The following is a 16,103-nucleotide window of genomic DNA, read 5'->3' as shown; positions in this document are numbered from 1 at the left end:
CAGTGACGAACCAGCCAAAATGTTAGATTTCAACTTCAAAGACCTCATCAAGAACCGAGAGCGTCGCGAGTTCCCGGAAGTCGTGGTGCCCCTCGAAAGTGCCCCCGCGCCTACTAAAGACGATGGCTTCAACACCAGCCTCGACCGGGCTTCCAGCCAGGAAAATGGTTCCGCAGCCGGCCCTCAGAAGCGTAGCACACTGACTTTGGAAGCACTCCGAGAGGAAATTGATTCCAGCATTTCCGCCTCGGGTCACAACACTGTCTATGATCGTATGTTCAATTCAAAATTCAACCTCACTACTCCCTGAGTTGATCATAGTATCGGCGTCGCCATTGCCAGCCTTGCTGAACTCACAAACCAACCCGGAGCACGACCTTTTTGTTATGCTGGATATGTATCTCTGACTGGAACGTTATAGGCAAAGCAATGGTGATCAACAGAGCTATCCAGGACATCGGCATGGGCCGTTACCAATGGGGCTTGTTCATCCTCTGTGGTATGGGTTGGGTCGCCGACAATCTTTGGTTGCAGGTATGATGTGATGATATGAAACACCCGATATCGCCGTTGGCTAATTTTTCACAGGGTGTTGCTCTCACCTTGACACCCGTGTCTAATGAGTTTGGTGTCTCTGAGAATTATTCTCGGTTTGCTACCTGCTCTCTATTTGTTGGCTTGATTGTTGGTGCCTCATTTTGGGGTATTGCCTCTGATGCCATTGGACGTCGTCCGGCTTTCAATTGTACTCTTTTCATTTGTGGTACATTTGGTCTCGCTGCAGGCGGTGGTAATAGTTGGGTCGCGTATGTTTTTTATCCTGGCTTCTTCTCAACGGGACTTTTGTTAATATCTAATCTAGTGTCTGTGCCCTTTACGCATGCCTGGGTCTGGGCGTCGGCGGCAACTTGCCTGTGGATGCTGCTGTCTTCCTTGAATGCCTGCCTCCCAATTCTGCCAACATTTTGAGTGGTCTTGCTACTTGGTGGTCGGTCGGTACTTTGATCTCTAGTATGCTCGCCTGGGCCTTCATTCCCAACTTCTCTTGCACAGATGTCGCCAACTGCAACAAGGAAAACAACTGGGGATGGAGATATCTTGTTCTGAGCCTAGGTGCCATCACTTTCTGCATGTTCCTGTGCCGATTTTTCCTGTTCACCCTCTATGAGTCACCTAAATTCTTGGTGTCTCGTGGTCGTCAGGATGAGGCTGTCGCTGCAGTTCAGGGCATTGCCCACAAGAACAGGACTACCACCTGGCTCACCGAAGAGATTCTCAATGAGATTGGTGGATACCCCGAGGAAACTGAAAAGCAGTCTTTGTCCAGAGTGGAAATCGTCAAGAGGTCGCTTGAGCGATTCTCTGTTCAACAGATCAAGCCTCTTTTCGCGACCAAGAAACTTGGCATCTCTAGTATGTTTGAATATGCTACACAAAATCACAGAGTACTAACATATTCGCTAGCTATCTTGATCTGGTTTTGTTGGACCACTATTGGAATGGGATACACCCTATTTAATGCCTTCCTGCCTCAATATTTGAGTGCTAACTCTTCCGACTACATCACCTACCGAAATTACGCCATTACTGCAGTCTGTGGTATTCCAGGTCCCCTCTGCGCTTGGTATCTGGTTGACGTCCCTTACATTGGCCGTAAGGGCACGATGGCCGGCTCGACCATGATCACCGGTGTTTTGCTCTTCTGCTTCACGGCTTCCAAGGATCCCAACATCCAGCTTGTCTGCTCTTCTTTGGAGTCCTTCTTCCAGATGATGATGTATGGCGTTCTGTACGCTTATACTCCCGAGGTCTTCCCTGCTCCCAATCGTGGTACTGGATCTGGCATTGCCAGTTGCTTCAATCGCATTGCTGGTCTCATGGCACCAATTATCGGCATTTATGCTAGTACGACTCCTTCCGCTCCGATTTACGCTGCTGGTGCTCTAATTCTGGCTGCCTTCCTCGCGATGATCTTCCTGCCCATTGAGACGCGTGGCAAGCAAACCATGTAATGGGTATATGCTACAGGAAAAAAGAGATTCAAAAAATATCCAGCATAGCGATCCCCATATTACTGCATATTAAAATGTCTTTACTCAGTACAAGAGACCTGTCTAGGGCCGGAGACCCCCAAAAATTCACTTCTTATTCTATCATCAAAAGGGATAACTGATATCATATTAATGAAAATTTCCGGAGCCAAGTGGTCTTTCCTCTTGAGATTTCTCGCGTAAATATCAAAATTCAATTATGCCGCTGGGTTTTTAGATCTCTCTTGCAGAACGCTGCGTACGCCAGGCAGGATGTAACGTCCATAATCGATGGCATCATTGAGGTTGTCATATCCACGGATAGAAATTAGTTCAGCTCCGAGATCAACATAATCGAGAATTGAATCGATGATAGTCTGGTAAGAGCCAACCAAGGCCGTCGATGCTCCCCGCGCGTTCGTCGCCGTCACAGTAGGATACCACAAGGCACGGTCTTGAACCTCACCTCGGGAGGCAATATCAAGCAGTCTTTGGGATCCGACATTTTGTGGTGGTGGGGCATTAGGAGGCGCTTTTCCTTGACCCAATGCTCGGTTTTTATCCAGTGCATCCAGTGTCGCGTGAGCCTTAGCCCAAGCAAGCTCTTCTGTTTCGGCTATGATAGGCCGGAAAGTTACCCAAATTCTAGGTCGGTCATTTTCATTGCGTCCCGCCTTGTCAGCCTCGGCGTAAATCCGATCGATCTGCTCCTTTGTCTCCTTGAGTGGTTCTCCCCAGAGACCGAAAATATCCGCGAGGGAGCCGCCGATTCGGTATGCTTCGTCCGAGGACCCACCGACTGACACTGGGATGGTTCCATTCACGGGTTTTACTTTGTTGCTGAATTGTTTGAACTGATAATACTTTCCGTTCCAATCAAATGGATCGGTGGATTCCCATGCCCGGCGGAGAATTTTAATATACTCCTCCAAGCGGGCATATCGCTCTTCTTTGTTTAGAAAGTCACCTTCCTTGGCTTGCTCGGCATCACTTCCACCGGCAATGAAATGAACAACAGCTCTGCCGGAGCTGAGTTGATCAAGTGTCGCGAGTGCCTTGGCGGCAACTGTTGGATAAAGTGTGTTGGGGCGAAGCGCGATGATGACCTTGAGGTTTTTGGTCACAGAGGCAATTGTGGCGCCAACGGTGAATGGGTCAAAATAGGATGAATCATATGGCACCAAGGTGTAGTTAAACTCATGGTCATCTAATGAGCGAGCGTATCTGACCAGATAATCTGGGTCAATGGTGGCATTTGGGATCGGCTTCAGCTCCGTCGATGCATTTGGGAAAGTTAGGCTGATGAATTCGGTCGGCATTATGGTTGCAATTGATTGTATTTATTTCAATATGTTTCATGCAGCTCCAATCTAAGTCGCAACATGCGGATTAAATAACCTTGAGCAAGTAACCTTGAGAATAGATCGAGTGATGATGACGCCAGCCCGTAGTAAATCGCGTCTTATCACGCAAATCGGGATTACCAATCCATTTCCATGAACAATCGTTCCACTTTGGCGTGATGCTTATGGTCTTTGCACACGCAGGGATAGAACTACTATTCTCATAAGGCGTGAGATATATCTTAATTGCGCAATCGCATCGTGCTGTTTGTACGTACTCCAGGGCTTGAAACACCGGATAGTTTTCGTCAAATGAGAAACCGATCGGATATTTTCAATTTCAGTAAAAAGAATTATGCAAAAACAAAATTTCATGTAGCCTTCCTTGCAAGCATCATATGCTCCGATGCCTAGTACCTGTGGATACTTCAGTACTTGAGGCCTTCTGGCTGACAATTTCTATGCCCATCGATTGGAATCAGCTCACTGCACCTGGGCACTCTCGAATACTATATTGCATACTAGCCGAGAGTCTTGGAATAATGCTTCCTTCCTCGGCAGATGGCCTTGTCATTCAGTGCATTATTCAGATGTCATACCTGTCCGCGGCATTCTGCACTGGTCGATACGTGAATCGTTCGAAGCGTGCCGGCAAAGCAGCCCCGTTCACATCAGAGCATGCCATGCCAACGAAAGCGCCAGTAAAGCTGCCATGAGCCAGATGCCCTCCACACTCGTCAGACAGAATAGAAGCATCAAAGACCGGTCCAATCTTCGCCAGCTCCTCGTTGCCAACCGCATAGTAAAATTGTAAATCCAGACCACCGCGGATGCCTAGGGCTAGCCTAACTTTCCCGACGTTGGGAATGCGGACTGGTTCGACGTCTCCGAGGTCGAGTTTACCTTCGGGATACGACGCCTCAGAACGAAGGATGTTTATCTCTCGCTGTCCGTCCGCATCCGCTGTTACTGCAAGATAGAAGAAATTGTACCGGCAGTAGTACGCAACCAAGCCAGCGAATTGTCGCTCATCAGTAGGGGCGTAATCAACAAGCACCGTCTCAGCGTCGTATGAGAAATGTGTCTGGCGTCGTGCAACCAACGCCTGTTCGAACCAAGATCCAATCGACTCGCGGCCAATAAGCGATAAAGCGCCATCCTCCACAGAAAAGATTCGATTGGTTTCAGGAGTCCGCAGCCACTGGAAATCCTTATGAAGAACACCATCGTTAAATCTATATTCCTGCTCTTGCCAGTATTTTAGGTCGACGTCTTTCCCCTGTCCATCACCAGGCATATCGACATATAAAGACGGAATAGGCCCATCCTTGACATACAACCAGTCATCCTCCTCCCAAACAACCTCTTGAATCGACGTCTCGCGCCCAAGCACACACCTACGATTCTGTCCCACAGGTCTCCCCATCAAATGCACAAGATAAGTTCTCCCTTCCCTTGTTTCAACCAAATCTCCATGACCGGCCCTCTGCAGCGCCGCAAAAGCGGTATCCTTCGAAGAAAGCACATGCGTCTGCGGATGCATCTCATACGGCCCCCATATTTCCCTCGACCGCACAAGGGTACAGGCATGTTCATACCCAGTTCCACCTTCCGCCGTGAGGAGATAATACCATCCATTCCGCTTATACAAATGTGGACCTTCGACGAGATCGAGCTCGCTGCCCTTGAAGATATTCTTCCGCGCTCCGACTAGTTTCCCCAAGGCAGGGTCAAATTCTTGTAACGCGATTCCGGCAAATGCGCGTGGTCGCCGCCGATGATCCCATAGCATATTCACGAACCATTTCTTTCCATCATCATCGTGGAATAGAGACGGGTCAAACCCGGAAGAATTCACATGGATCGGATCAGACCAGGGTCCTGTGATTTCTGGCGCCGTAACAATATAATTGTGGGCGTCTTTAAACGATCCGTCCTTTCTCGTGACATATGTAAAAACGAGCCAGAACTTCTCATCGTCGTGTGAAAGGCACGGCGCCCAGACGCCACAGCTATCCGGAGCGCCGCGCATATCAAGTTGGCTCTTTCGGGTTAGTGGGCGTGTGATGAGTTCCCAGTTCGCTAGATCCTTGGAGTGGTGGATTTGTACGCCGGGATACCATTCAAAGGTTGATGTTGCGATGTAGTAGTCATCGTTGACGCGGATGACGGAGGGGTCGGGGTTAAACCCCGGGAGGATGGGATTGCGGATACGTGGCATTTTCCGAGCACGTTACGCGAAGAGGGATCTGAGTAAATAAAAAGTAGGGGCTTTTAGAATGAGAACTGGAATTATATCGCTATATGAGAGCAACGTGGGGTCGATTAAACCCGGAATTTAGCCTAATTAAGGGCTTGGCCGGAGCTGCGGGGTTGCCCAGGTGGTTCTTTAAAGCCGGCTATAGCCTAGACATCAAAATATTCCCGGCATTGCTGATAACCCATCCTGGGGTTTAATCAGCATGCCAAAAGGCCATTCTATGTTTAATTGCAAATAGAAATGAGCAACATTCGGCTCAAACACAATAAATTTGAGCTGTTTGCGGGTACTATTTCAAAGTTCAAGTTCGGAGTACGACCTAGGTACTCGACTAGATACCTTGGTATAGTTATAGCTTCTTCCACCCTGACTGGAACTCGGAGGCATCTGCCAATGATGAGAATATTGGAATTAGTTCGGTAGTAACGTGTTTCACCACCGAGTCGGCCGCTTCAAGAACACATAGAAATATGACAAATTACAACTTCAATTATCTCAGCAACCAAACATCATTTCAAATTACAAATTGGAACATAAGCTCTCTTCACTAATAAGATGTAATCTTAAATATAATAGTTGTTGAGATACCTAGGTATAAAGTTGTAATTTATCATATTTATTATACGTATTGCCCAGGTGGAGCGGCCGACTCGGTGGTGAGTCGTTACTTATATTAGTTGTACCCTAGGTAGGCAGATAGCACTTGCGCACTAATACCTAGGCAAGCTCAGATCACGAGGTCCAGCACTTTCAGGTTTAGATGTTACTAGGAGGATTTCGGGCGATCCGTAAATACATTCGAGCCAGCGTGGCTACCAGGGTGATAGCGTTCCAAAACTACCAGTGATCTCTATAAAAAATTGGACATGGACTATTGTGTTCCAAACAGCTTTGTAATTGCCGATTGTCAGGGCTGGGACTCGGAGGTGCTTAAACTCCATAGGACGCTCCCGCCTTAGCGAAAATTAGTTGCAGTGTCGATTGCGGTCACGGAGCGCTGTAGGATGTCAACCGGTGTACCGCAACTTGAAAACTCACGAACTCCAGGATAGAGCAGACACTAGCTTTAAATTCCAAATTGCTTTCAGGTTTCCTTACTTTCAAATGGTTTTCCTTCTTCTAGTTATTTCTGGAATTTAAATACTCGTTAGCTTCTTCGAAACTGGAAACTTGAATTTACTACGGGTTTGGTCCGTCCTAGCCCGACTGATAGCACATATGTTCAAGACACCTTTCTCACGAGACGGGGAAAAATGAGTTGAATTCGCATTCCAGTTGAATATTATCATGTTTCTAGGTGAACCCTTATGTCACCTTTGGTTGCTAACGAAGTGTGGTTGAATAAAGCAGAAAGCAGAGAATATCCGAGACACTTTCAAAGGCCGCGCTTTTCTGTTTGAAATACTTTCAAGCTCAGATCAGTAATGAATTATCTGGCCTCGTCTCTGGAGCATTCCAAGATCGGCATTGTTGTGCCGAGAGCTCATGAGGACGTGCCGATTTGCCTTGTCTCCACTTAGACGGACCGGAACGGAAAATCGGCATCCTAACCGCCAGAGCGCAAATAGGAAGCCATGATTCGGTCTAGACCTTATGATTCAGAGTAAAATTTGGTTATGATTTAAACAAAAAAGGAGTCTAACTAACTACTGAATGGGTGGTATATGGGCAACCGATGGGACGCATCACAATCCATTGAAATAAATGCTCTTTTTGATCACACAATTTCTCGTCCTGACGGTCAATTGTTGAGTTTTTAGCCTCCAAAATTCGACGTCACAAATCAAAGATAACTACTCTTCTCTGGCAAATTTCAAACACGTACCAGTGGCCTCTGTTTATCTCGAATACGAAGCTTGTGACGATTCACCAAATGTCTGACAATCCACAACACGAAGGAGGGAGGAAACGCGTGTGCAAGGCATGTGACCGTTGTCGCTTAAAGAAATCCAAGGTAAGCCGATCGTACTACGCCAGCACATAGAGGAGGTAGTATATTGACGATAGAAGTGTGACGGTCTCGACCCTTGTTTGCGCTGTCAAGCGGATAATGCCACCTGTATATTTGGACAAAGAAAGAAGATCCATGAGAAATCGTATCCCAAAGGGTGAGTCAAGTGGAATCTCACTCCAAGGTTGGAAGAAGAAGGGGCAAATTTGAGCTAATGAAACAATATATACAGATATGCAGAGATGTTAGAAGAGCAACAGAGTTGGCTCGTAAATGGCCTCCGGGAACTTTATCACCGAGCCGTCCAAGGCCAGGGCTGGCCGGGAGAGCCTTTGAAGCTTGAGCCGAATGGTTTTCCTCTTACCCATGATATGGTTACCCAGCTCGGGGCTTTAAATAAGAAGCCTGAGATGCCTCAGAGAGAACTCAATATTACGCTCCAACATGAGTGTGAAAGGAGATCCAGAGAATCAGCTTTAGCCACGCCCTCCATCCAACCATCATGGGCAGACCTTTCTCAGCAGACAATACCTCCTACACCAACGACGTCAAACGAAAGTCCCTTGGATATTCAGATATTTCATCCTGAAAATATGCTAAGGAGCTCACATTTCGAGCCGCAGAGGACTGAAATCTTTGATCCATGGGGATCCCAGAATCCACAACGGTGGCCTACAGAAGACTTCGGATTGTTTGATGACATGGAAATGATGATAGCAGCGAAGAATCCAAATTTGCTCTTTGATGATCCATTTCTTTACGAAAACCTGGAAGTATTCACCGACGGGAATGCAACGGAAATCACTTTGATCTAGGCTCTGAATATTAACCAGTGATGCGATATGCCAGTCGCCGGTACTTTTATGAAATTATATTATTGTACGATAGCTCCTGAATCTACTACATGTTTCTTCTCTGATTGACTTATTGAACATGTTGGAGGCAATGTGCCCAGTTGGGTAAGCAATGTGAGATGGTTACAATTTGTTCCTTCCCACCATCAGAGAAAATTTAGGTTACTTCAAGCTGAAGGTTAAATGAAAAGCTTTCTTGAAAACAGCGGCCATTGACTAGTCCAATATTGTTTGTACCCCTCCACGTGAGATTGCCACACAGCACCTTAGGGGTGAAACGAGCCTTCAAGTCTCGTATATAGAGTATTCTAGAACCATTCCCAAACCGGAAATATGATACGGCCGTGGAACCGAGGATATAGATAATCGTAGCAACGTGCCGAGGTCAGGATTATTTGTCTGAAGAGCTTTGATCGAACAGGCGGCCGTGAAAGAGCAAGGGTCCATAATGCGAATACTTGATTAGCACGACCCGCACTGGATACATCTGAAATAAATCCCGCATTGTCCATTCTGGCAATTACCTTATCTCATCTGACCCAATCAGGTAATATGCTGCGGTGGTGTGGCTGACAGCTGCCAGTGGGAACCACCGGGTAGATCGGGATCGACCAAGTGCCGCCGAGAGTTACCAAGGGGCCGACTATTCGGCGTCGATTCCGTGCCGCTACTCCCGCGTCCCTGATATCGGATCTGCCAATCGGCACGCAGACCAAAACTTCTGATCATCAAATGAAGCTTTTTATTGGCTAGAAACATACAACGAGATATTTTCATAATACAGTCTCGTGCGAATGATCAAAATTCAATTGGCCAGCGTCTCTACTTGTGTTCATAAATCTATTCATAGCGTCTAGAAGCCATGGTACTGTCGACAGCCGGAATACTATTAACCGCTCAGGGGTATATTGCTTGCTTGGATAAGGGCTGAATGGCGCATTGTACCCACCTGGGCAATAAACGAGCGATAATACGTATGGTCTGTGTATTTTGTGGTTTACTCCACCATAGCGATGTTCTAGAAGGAAAATACGCAATCAAAGTCCGGCTTCCGGCAAAGTCGTGAATCATATAAATCGAGAAGATCCCAGTTATAATGGTTTAATCAAAATCCTTTTCGACCGGTCAACCAAAAGATTCTATCATTACCCTAGAAAAAAAATTTAAAATGTCGTCTGAGAAAGATTCCCATCCATCTGGATGGGAAAATCACGACACCCTCCCTGTGCCTCAGATCAACCTCCGCGAAGCCAGCAGCTCTGAGACTCTCCATACAACTGAGCCCTCTGCGAACCTCACCGCCGACAAGCCGCAAGATGAGGAGTATTGGAAGAGCCATGAGACTCTGACGCTCCCTCAAACACCTACCACCCCGGCACCCGCAAAGAACAAGGAATGGCATATGACACACCGTGTAGTTCGCAACGCCCAACGTGATGAAGCAGCTGGATTCAAACGCCGAGAGCTTGGAGTTACTTGGAAAAACCTCTCTGTTGAGGTTTTAGCTGCTGAAGCAGCGGTTAAGGAGAACATGCTTTCCCAATTCAACGTTCCTCAACTCGTCAAAGACTTCCGCCGGAAACCACCACTGAAATCAATCTTGTCTGATAGCCATGGCTGTATCAAGCCGGGTGAAATGCTTCTTGTGCTTGGAAGACCTGGCTCAGGATGCACTACGCTTCTTAAGATGCTTGCCAACCGTCGGGAAGGATATCATAGCATCAAAGGTGATGTGCGATTTGGAAATATGACATCCGAAGAAGCACTTAACTACCACGGACAAATCGTTATGAATACAGAGGAAGAGCTCTTTTACCCCCGTTTAACTGTCGGCCAGACCATGGATTTCGCCACACGATTGAAGGTCCCTTTCCATTTACCGGAAGGTGCTAAGAAAGAAGATTATAATGCTGAGTCCATGGAGTTCCTCCTGGAGTCCATGGGGATTTCCCATACAGCCGATACAAAAGTGGGCAACGAGTTCGTCCGCGGAGTATCGGGTGGCGAGAGGAAACGAGTTTCGATTATTGAGTGCCTGGCCACGAATGCCTCGGTGTATTCCTGGGATAATAGCACACGCGGCTTGGATGCTAGTACGGCGCTGGAATGGGCAAAGGCTCTTCGCGCTATGACCGATGTCCTGGGTCTTTCTACTATCGTCACCCTCTATCAAGCCGGAAACGCGATTTATAATTTGTTCGACAAAGTGCTTGTGTTGGATGAAGGAAAGCAAATTTACTACGGCCCTGCGGCAGGAGCAAAGCCATTCATGGAAGATCTGGGTCTAATGTATACCGACGGAGCAAATATTGGTAAGATTTACAAGTCTTCCAGGGCCCCCTTGGAAATTAATGCTAATTACTTTTTCAGGTGACTTCCTCACTGGTGTGACTGTCCCGACCGAGCGAAAAGTGAAGGCAGGTTGGGAAAACCGATTTCCTCGATCGGCAGATGCTATCTTGACCGAGTACAAAAACTCTGCAACTTATAAGAACGAGATTTCTTCATATGACTACCCTGATAGCGATATTGCCGTGCAGCGGACAGAAGCATTTAAAGAGTCTGTCGCTTGGGAAAAGTCCAACCATTTACCCAAGGGCAGCAAACTTACAACCAGCTTTTGGGCTCAACTCATTCATTGCACTCGACGGCAATACCAGATTCTGTGGGGTGAGAAATCGACTTTCCTCATCAAGCAGATTTTGTCCTGTGTCATGGCATTGATCGCTGGATCTTGTTTCTATAATTCCCCGGAGACATCGGCTGGTCTCTTCACCAAGGGAGGCGCTATATTTTTTTCACTTTTATACAACTGCATTGTTGCCATGTCTGAAGTCACCGAGTCCTTCAAAGGTCGACCGATTCTCATCAAGCACAAGGGATTTGCGATGCATCATCCGGCTGCTTTTTGCTTGGCCCAGATTACCGCAGACTTTCCGGTACTTCTGTTCCAATGTACAATCTTCTCGGTAGTGATTTATTGGATGGTAGGACTTAAGCACACCGCGGCTGCGTTCTTTACCTTCTGGGCTATCCTTTTCACGACAACATTGGTGAGTGTGCATATCACGCCTTCAACATGCATTCATCTGAATCCCAAAGCTAATGATGGATTAATAGGTTATCACTGCTTTGTTCAGATGCATTGGTGCCGCGTTCAGCACCTTTGAAGCCGCTTCCAAGATCTCCGGAACTGCAGTCAAGGGTATCGTCATGTACGCCGGTTATATGATTCCGAAGCCGAAGATCAAGAACTGGTTTGTCGAGCTGTACTACACCAATCCATTCGCCTATGCATTCCAAGCCGCCATGTCCAACGAATTTCACGATCGTCATATTGACTGCGTTGGCCAAAATCTGATCCCGAGTGGTCCTGGCTACGAAAATGTCGGATCGGGGAACAGGGCTTGCACTGGTGTGAATGGTGCCACTCAAGGCGCCGACTTTGTGACTGGTGATCAATATCTCGGATCCTTGCACTATCACGCCTCACAGATGTGGCGAAACTTTGGCGTTCTCTGGGGTTGGTGGGGATTCTTTGCAGTCCTCACCGTCCTTTTCACCTGCTTCTGGAAGGGAGGTGCCAGCTCTGGGGCTTCTCTTCTCATTCCCCGCGAGAGTCTGAAAAAGCACCAAGCCCACAACGACGAGGAAGCACAAGGTGCGGAAAAGACCACTCCCCGTACGACCACAGATGAGCCTGTCGAAGTCGATGACGAAAATCTGGTTCGAAACACGTCAATCTTCACCTGGAGAAATCTCACCTACACCGTCAAAACACCCACCGGAGATCGTGTCCTGCTGGATAACATCAATGGATGGGTGAAGCCTGGCATGCTCGGTGCTCTCATGGGTTCCTCAGGCGCAGGAAAAACCACTCTTCTCGACGTGCTCGCCCAACGCAAAACGGAGGGTACAATCAAGGGCTCTATTCTCGTCGATGGCAGACCTTTACCAGTGTCATTTCAACGCATGGCAGGTTATTGCGAGCAATTAGATGTTCACGAACCATATGCGACCGTGAGAGAGGCCTTGCAATTTTCTGCTTTACTGCGTCAATCTCGCGACACTCCCAAGGAAGAAAAGCTCCGATATGTCGAGACTATTATTGATCTTCTCGAGCTCCATGATCTCGCTGATACTCTGATCGGAAGCATTGGCAATGGACTCAGTGTTGAACAAAGAAAGCGCGTTACTATCGGAGTGGAATTGGTTTCAAAGCCTAGCATTCTCATCTTTTTGGACGAACCTACATCTGGATTGGACGGTCAATCGGCTTACAATACTGTTCGCTTCCTCAGAAAGCTTGCTGATGTTGGTCAAGCCGTTCTTGTGACCATCCATCAGCCTTCTGCACAACTCTTTGCCCAGTTTGACACTCTGCTTCTCCTTGCACGCGGCGGCAAAACGGTCTATTTCGGGGATATTGGCGATAATGCGGCCACGATCAAGCATTATTTTGGCCAATACGGCGCCGAATGCCCTACAGAAGCCAATCCTGCTGAATTCATGATCGATGTGGTCACTGGTGGCATCGACGCCGTCAAGGACAAGGACTGGCATCAAATCTGGCTCGAATCCCCCGAACAAAACGCAATGATCACGGAATTAGACAAAATGGTCGATGACGCCGCAAATAAGCCACCCGGAACAGTGTCCGACGGCTATGAATTCTCTATGCCTCTATGGGAACAAGTCAAAATCGTTACCAGTCGCATGAACGTCGCGCTCTTCCGAAACACCAACTACGTGAATAACAAATTTTCCCTCCACATCATTTCCGCGCTCTTGAACGGGTTCTCATTTTGGCGACCGGGCCCCAGCGTGACAGCCCTCAATCTTAAAATGTTCACGATTTTCAACTTCGTTTTCGTTGCCCCGGGTGTCATCAACCAGCTTCAACCACTCTTCATCCAACGACGTGATATATACGACGCCCGTGAAAAGAAATCAAAGATGTACTCCTGGGTTGCCTTCGTGACAGGTCTGATTGTGTCGGAATTCCCCTACCTCTGCATCTGCGCCGTTCTCTACTTCGCCTGCTGGTACTACCCAGTCTGGCGACTCCCCCCGCGACTCTAACCGATCCGGCGCGACCTTTTTCATGATGTTGATTTACGAGTTCATCTACACCGGTATTGGACAATTCGTCGCCGCGTATGCGCCTAATCCGACGTTCGCAGCCCTTGTCAACCCTCTTATCATCAGTATCCTGGTTCTTTTCTGCGGTGTATTCGTTCCTTACACCCAGCTCAACGTGTTCTGGAAGTACTGGATGTATTATCTGAACCCGTTCAACTATGTCGTCTCCGGAATGTTGACCTTTGGTCTCTGGGGCGCGAAGGTTACTTGCAACGAGGAGGAGTTCGCCGTGTTCGATCCGACCAATGGGACATGCGCTGAGTATCTTTCCGATTATATCGCTGGTGATGGCTGGAGAATCAACTTGGTAAATCCGAATGCCACTGCCGCCTGCAAGGTGTGCGAATATACGGACGGAAGTGATTTCCTGTCTACCCTGAACATCAATCACTATTACTATGGTTGGAGAGATATTGGAATCTCGGTGATCTTTGCCATCAGTGGGTATGCCCTTGTCTTTGGGCTCATGAAGCTGCGGACGAAGGCATCCAAAAAGGCAGAGTGAGGTAGAGATGATCTGTGCATGTTCAAGTTTCAATTGGGAAGGCTGTAAAGCACTGCGGAGCTTCCGAGCCCGGCAAGGTGGAGGTATAGAGCTTTACTTGTGCTACTAGCAGCATATGTTGAAGAGCAGGGAGGGAAGCGAGTTCGTTTGATATAATTCGCATGTTTATTTGGAGTACCAGGAGTTGAATAATCAAGAAGAAAATTTTGAAAGAAAAGTCAATTCAAACATCAACGGGACTGGTGACTACCGGCCGTTCACTATTTTGAAAACTTACAGTATACTATAAACTGACATCATTATAATATTCATTCAGATTCTTAGCCAGTGAGTCTTGATTAAATCAGCTAAAATGAAACCGAGGAATTGGAGCCGAAAGCAAAAGAACAGAAAAACTCAAGCTCCCTGCACGAAAGTTCCCGCGATTCCAATTCCTAAATGAAGCTCTCTGCGTGCTATATGTTGTGGTTATCTGTGTCTGACAGCCAATCCGCTCTTGAAATAAATTTGTTAGACAACACCCACTAGGAGCAGAGTATCCTTCCCCTAGCCAGGCTCGTCCTCTGACATTATTCGCTCAATTTACAGTTCAAAGAGATCAAGATGAATGATATCAAGCACGGATCAAGAGGAATGACATTGACTAATTATTACAGAGATTCCTCCAAATAGCGAAGTGGTGATGCAATTAGTACTTGTAATCTGGTACAATACCATATTCACCAGAGCTGTCCTGTCATTATGAGAAACATACGAGCCTCTGTAAGATAGAATTGAGCAAGAGATTGAACATCAAAGAAAGAGAAACGAACTTGTATGAAAATCAAAAGTCGGGCCATTAAGTCAAAGAGAGAGAAGGGGAAGAAGACATCCACAAAATCTCGCGCCACGTAAATGCCATTGGACTTCAAGTAGAATCAGAAAAACGCAACAGAAAAGTTGAAATGAAACATCAAAACGCGAACGCGAACGTAAATGCTAAAGCATGGATGACGGAAACGAAAAAGGAAAAGCAGTCCCACGAAAGATCCGGCCATATTGATCCCTACGAATAGTTTACCCGCTGCTTGATGCAAGGCTCTATGTCCGAAATAAGGATCATCTCTAAATTGCTTCGAGAGATTGGAGCGCGCGAAGCGCGTGTATGTGCGAGTTGGAGTAATTTCTCCAGCCCGTTATGCGGCGGCTCGACCCTGACGAAGTTTTTGAACCATGTTGTCTAGTTTGGATATTCTCGCGGCACAGCGCTCTCGCTGGAACTGCCATCCATACTCCAGCTCTTGAAGTCTTGTTCGGCCAATGATGACTTTTTCGCGCATACGCAGCGATGCCAGCTCACGTCGGTGCACAGTTTGTAGGCAAGAATTCACCTCTTCCAGGACACGCTGTGATTCCTCACTCCATTCGCAGAGGTTTTCGAGGTCAGCCTCGATTCTTTATCGAATTCGCTTTGAATCTAGCTCCAGCAGGTACACATATGTTTCAGTCTTTTCAACTTCCTTTCGCAAAAGCTTGATTCGGGTCTCTGCCTGTCGTTTCGCAGTTCTCTCTTTTGTGAGCTCCTGTGCGAGCACGCGCTATGCTCTCACAGTCGCATAAGGGTCGGCCAGCGCCGCAATTTCCATCTTGGTATTTTCCTTGCCGTGAAATATGGTTGGGGTGGCCTCAAGGGTTTGGTGTGGGTTTGGATGCGAGGAGAAAGAACACTGGAGATAAGTAGGTAAAGAGCCCTGGAGGAGGTTGGCATGGATAAAGGCCTTCAAGGGTTGATGAAGAACGGGTGGATATAATCACTACCATGAGGTAGGCAGTAGTTAACTTGAAGTGTCTTGACTAGTCTTTGAACTTGATAGGTTGGAAGGCACCGTAAATCGGGATACGGGGACTCGTAGACCTCGGGAACCTCGGGCTGCCTTGAATAGTGGGAATAGTGGGTCACTGCTGCTTCCACCTAACCTTAGGAAAGGATATACTCGCCAAAGTAGTAATCTATATAGCCAGGCATCTTGTATTATTAG

The 16,103-nt window shown here is 47.4% G+C and overlaps 6 protein-coding genes across 6 annotated transcripts; 3 read left to right on the top strand and 3 right to left on the bottom strand.

Annotated features, from left to right (window-relative positions):
- Positions 1-19: 19 nt before the first annotated feature.
- N7533_010869 (uncharacterized protein) lies at positions 20-2,012 on the top strand (the record flags this gene model as incomplete). Its single annotated transcript, XM_057107519.1, has 5 exons — positions 20-272; positions 422-534; positions 589-806; positions 863-1,413; positions 1,465-2,012. The coding sequence occupies 5 exons, from the start codon at positions 20-22 to the stop codon at positions 2,010-2,012; spliced, it is 1,683 nt and encodes a 560-aa protein (XP_056954897.1).
- A 236-nt stretch (positions 2,013-2,248) lies between these two features.
- Positions 2,249-3,349, bottom strand: N7533_010868 (LLM class flavin-dependent oxidoreductase; the record flags this gene model as incomplete). The annotated part of the gene is made up of 1 exon (XM_057107518.1): positions 2,249-3,349. The coding sequence occupies one exon, from the start codon at positions 3,347-3,349 to the stop codon at positions 2,249-2,251; it is 1,101 nt and encodes a 366-aa protein (XP_056954896.1).
- Positions 3,350-3,959: 610 nt separating this feature from the next.
- On the bottom strand, positions 3,960-5,594 carry N7533_010867 (glycoside hydrolase family 43 protein; the record flags this gene model as incomplete). Its single annotated transcript, XM_057107517.1, has 1 exon — positions 3,960-5,594. The coding sequence occupies one exon, from the start codon at positions 5,592-5,594 to the stop codon at positions 3,960-3,962; it is 1,635 nt and encodes a 544-aa protein (XP_056954895.1).
- A 1,912-nt stretch (positions 5,595-7,506) lies between these two features.
- N7533_010866 (Zn(II)2Cys6 transcription factor domain-containing protein) lies at positions 7,507-8,399 on the top strand (the record flags this gene model as incomplete). The annotated part of the gene is made up of 3 exons (XM_057107516.1): positions 7,507-7,587; positions 7,641-7,741; positions 7,817-8,399. The coding sequence occupies 3 exons, from the start codon at positions 7,507-7,509 to the stop codon at positions 8,397-8,399; spliced, it is 765 nt and encodes a 254-aa protein (XP_056954894.1).
- A 1,207-nt stretch (positions 8,400-9,606) lies between these two features.
- On the top strand, positions 9,607-14,085 carry N7533_010865 (uncharacterized protein; the record flags this gene model as incomplete). The annotated part of the gene is made up of 4 exons (XM_057107515.1): positions 9,607-10,750; positions 10,809-11,491; positions 11,559-13,463; positions 13,495-14,085. 4 exons carry the CDS (start codon positions 9,607-9,609, stop codon positions 14,083-14,085), a joined length of 4,323 nt encoding a protein of 1,440 aa, XP_056954893.1.
- A 1,175-nt stretch (positions 14,086-15,260) lies between these two features.
- Positions 15,261-15,710, bottom strand: N7533_010864 (uncharacterized protein; the record flags this gene model as incomplete). Its single annotated transcript, XM_057107514.1, has 2 exons — positions 15,261-15,512; positions 15,675-15,710. 2 exons carry the CDS (start codon positions 15,708-15,710, stop codon positions 15,261-15,263), a joined length of 288 nt encoding a protein of 95 aa, XP_056954892.1.
- Positions 15,711-16,103: the final 393 nt, after the last annotated feature.

This window comes from Penicillium manginii, assembly GCF_028828005.1.
Source record: "Penicillium manginii strain IBT 31320 chromosome Unknown utg000008l:1.0-3226943.0:1.0-3228205.0, whole genome shotgun sequence".
In the NCBI taxonomy this organism is placed as follows: Eukaryota; Fungi; Ascomycota; class Eurotiomycetes; order Eurotiales; family Aspergillaceae; genus Penicillium; species Penicillium manginii.
Note: the sequence above shows the minus strand (reverse complement) of the source record. Positions and strands in the feature narration are given on the sequence as shown.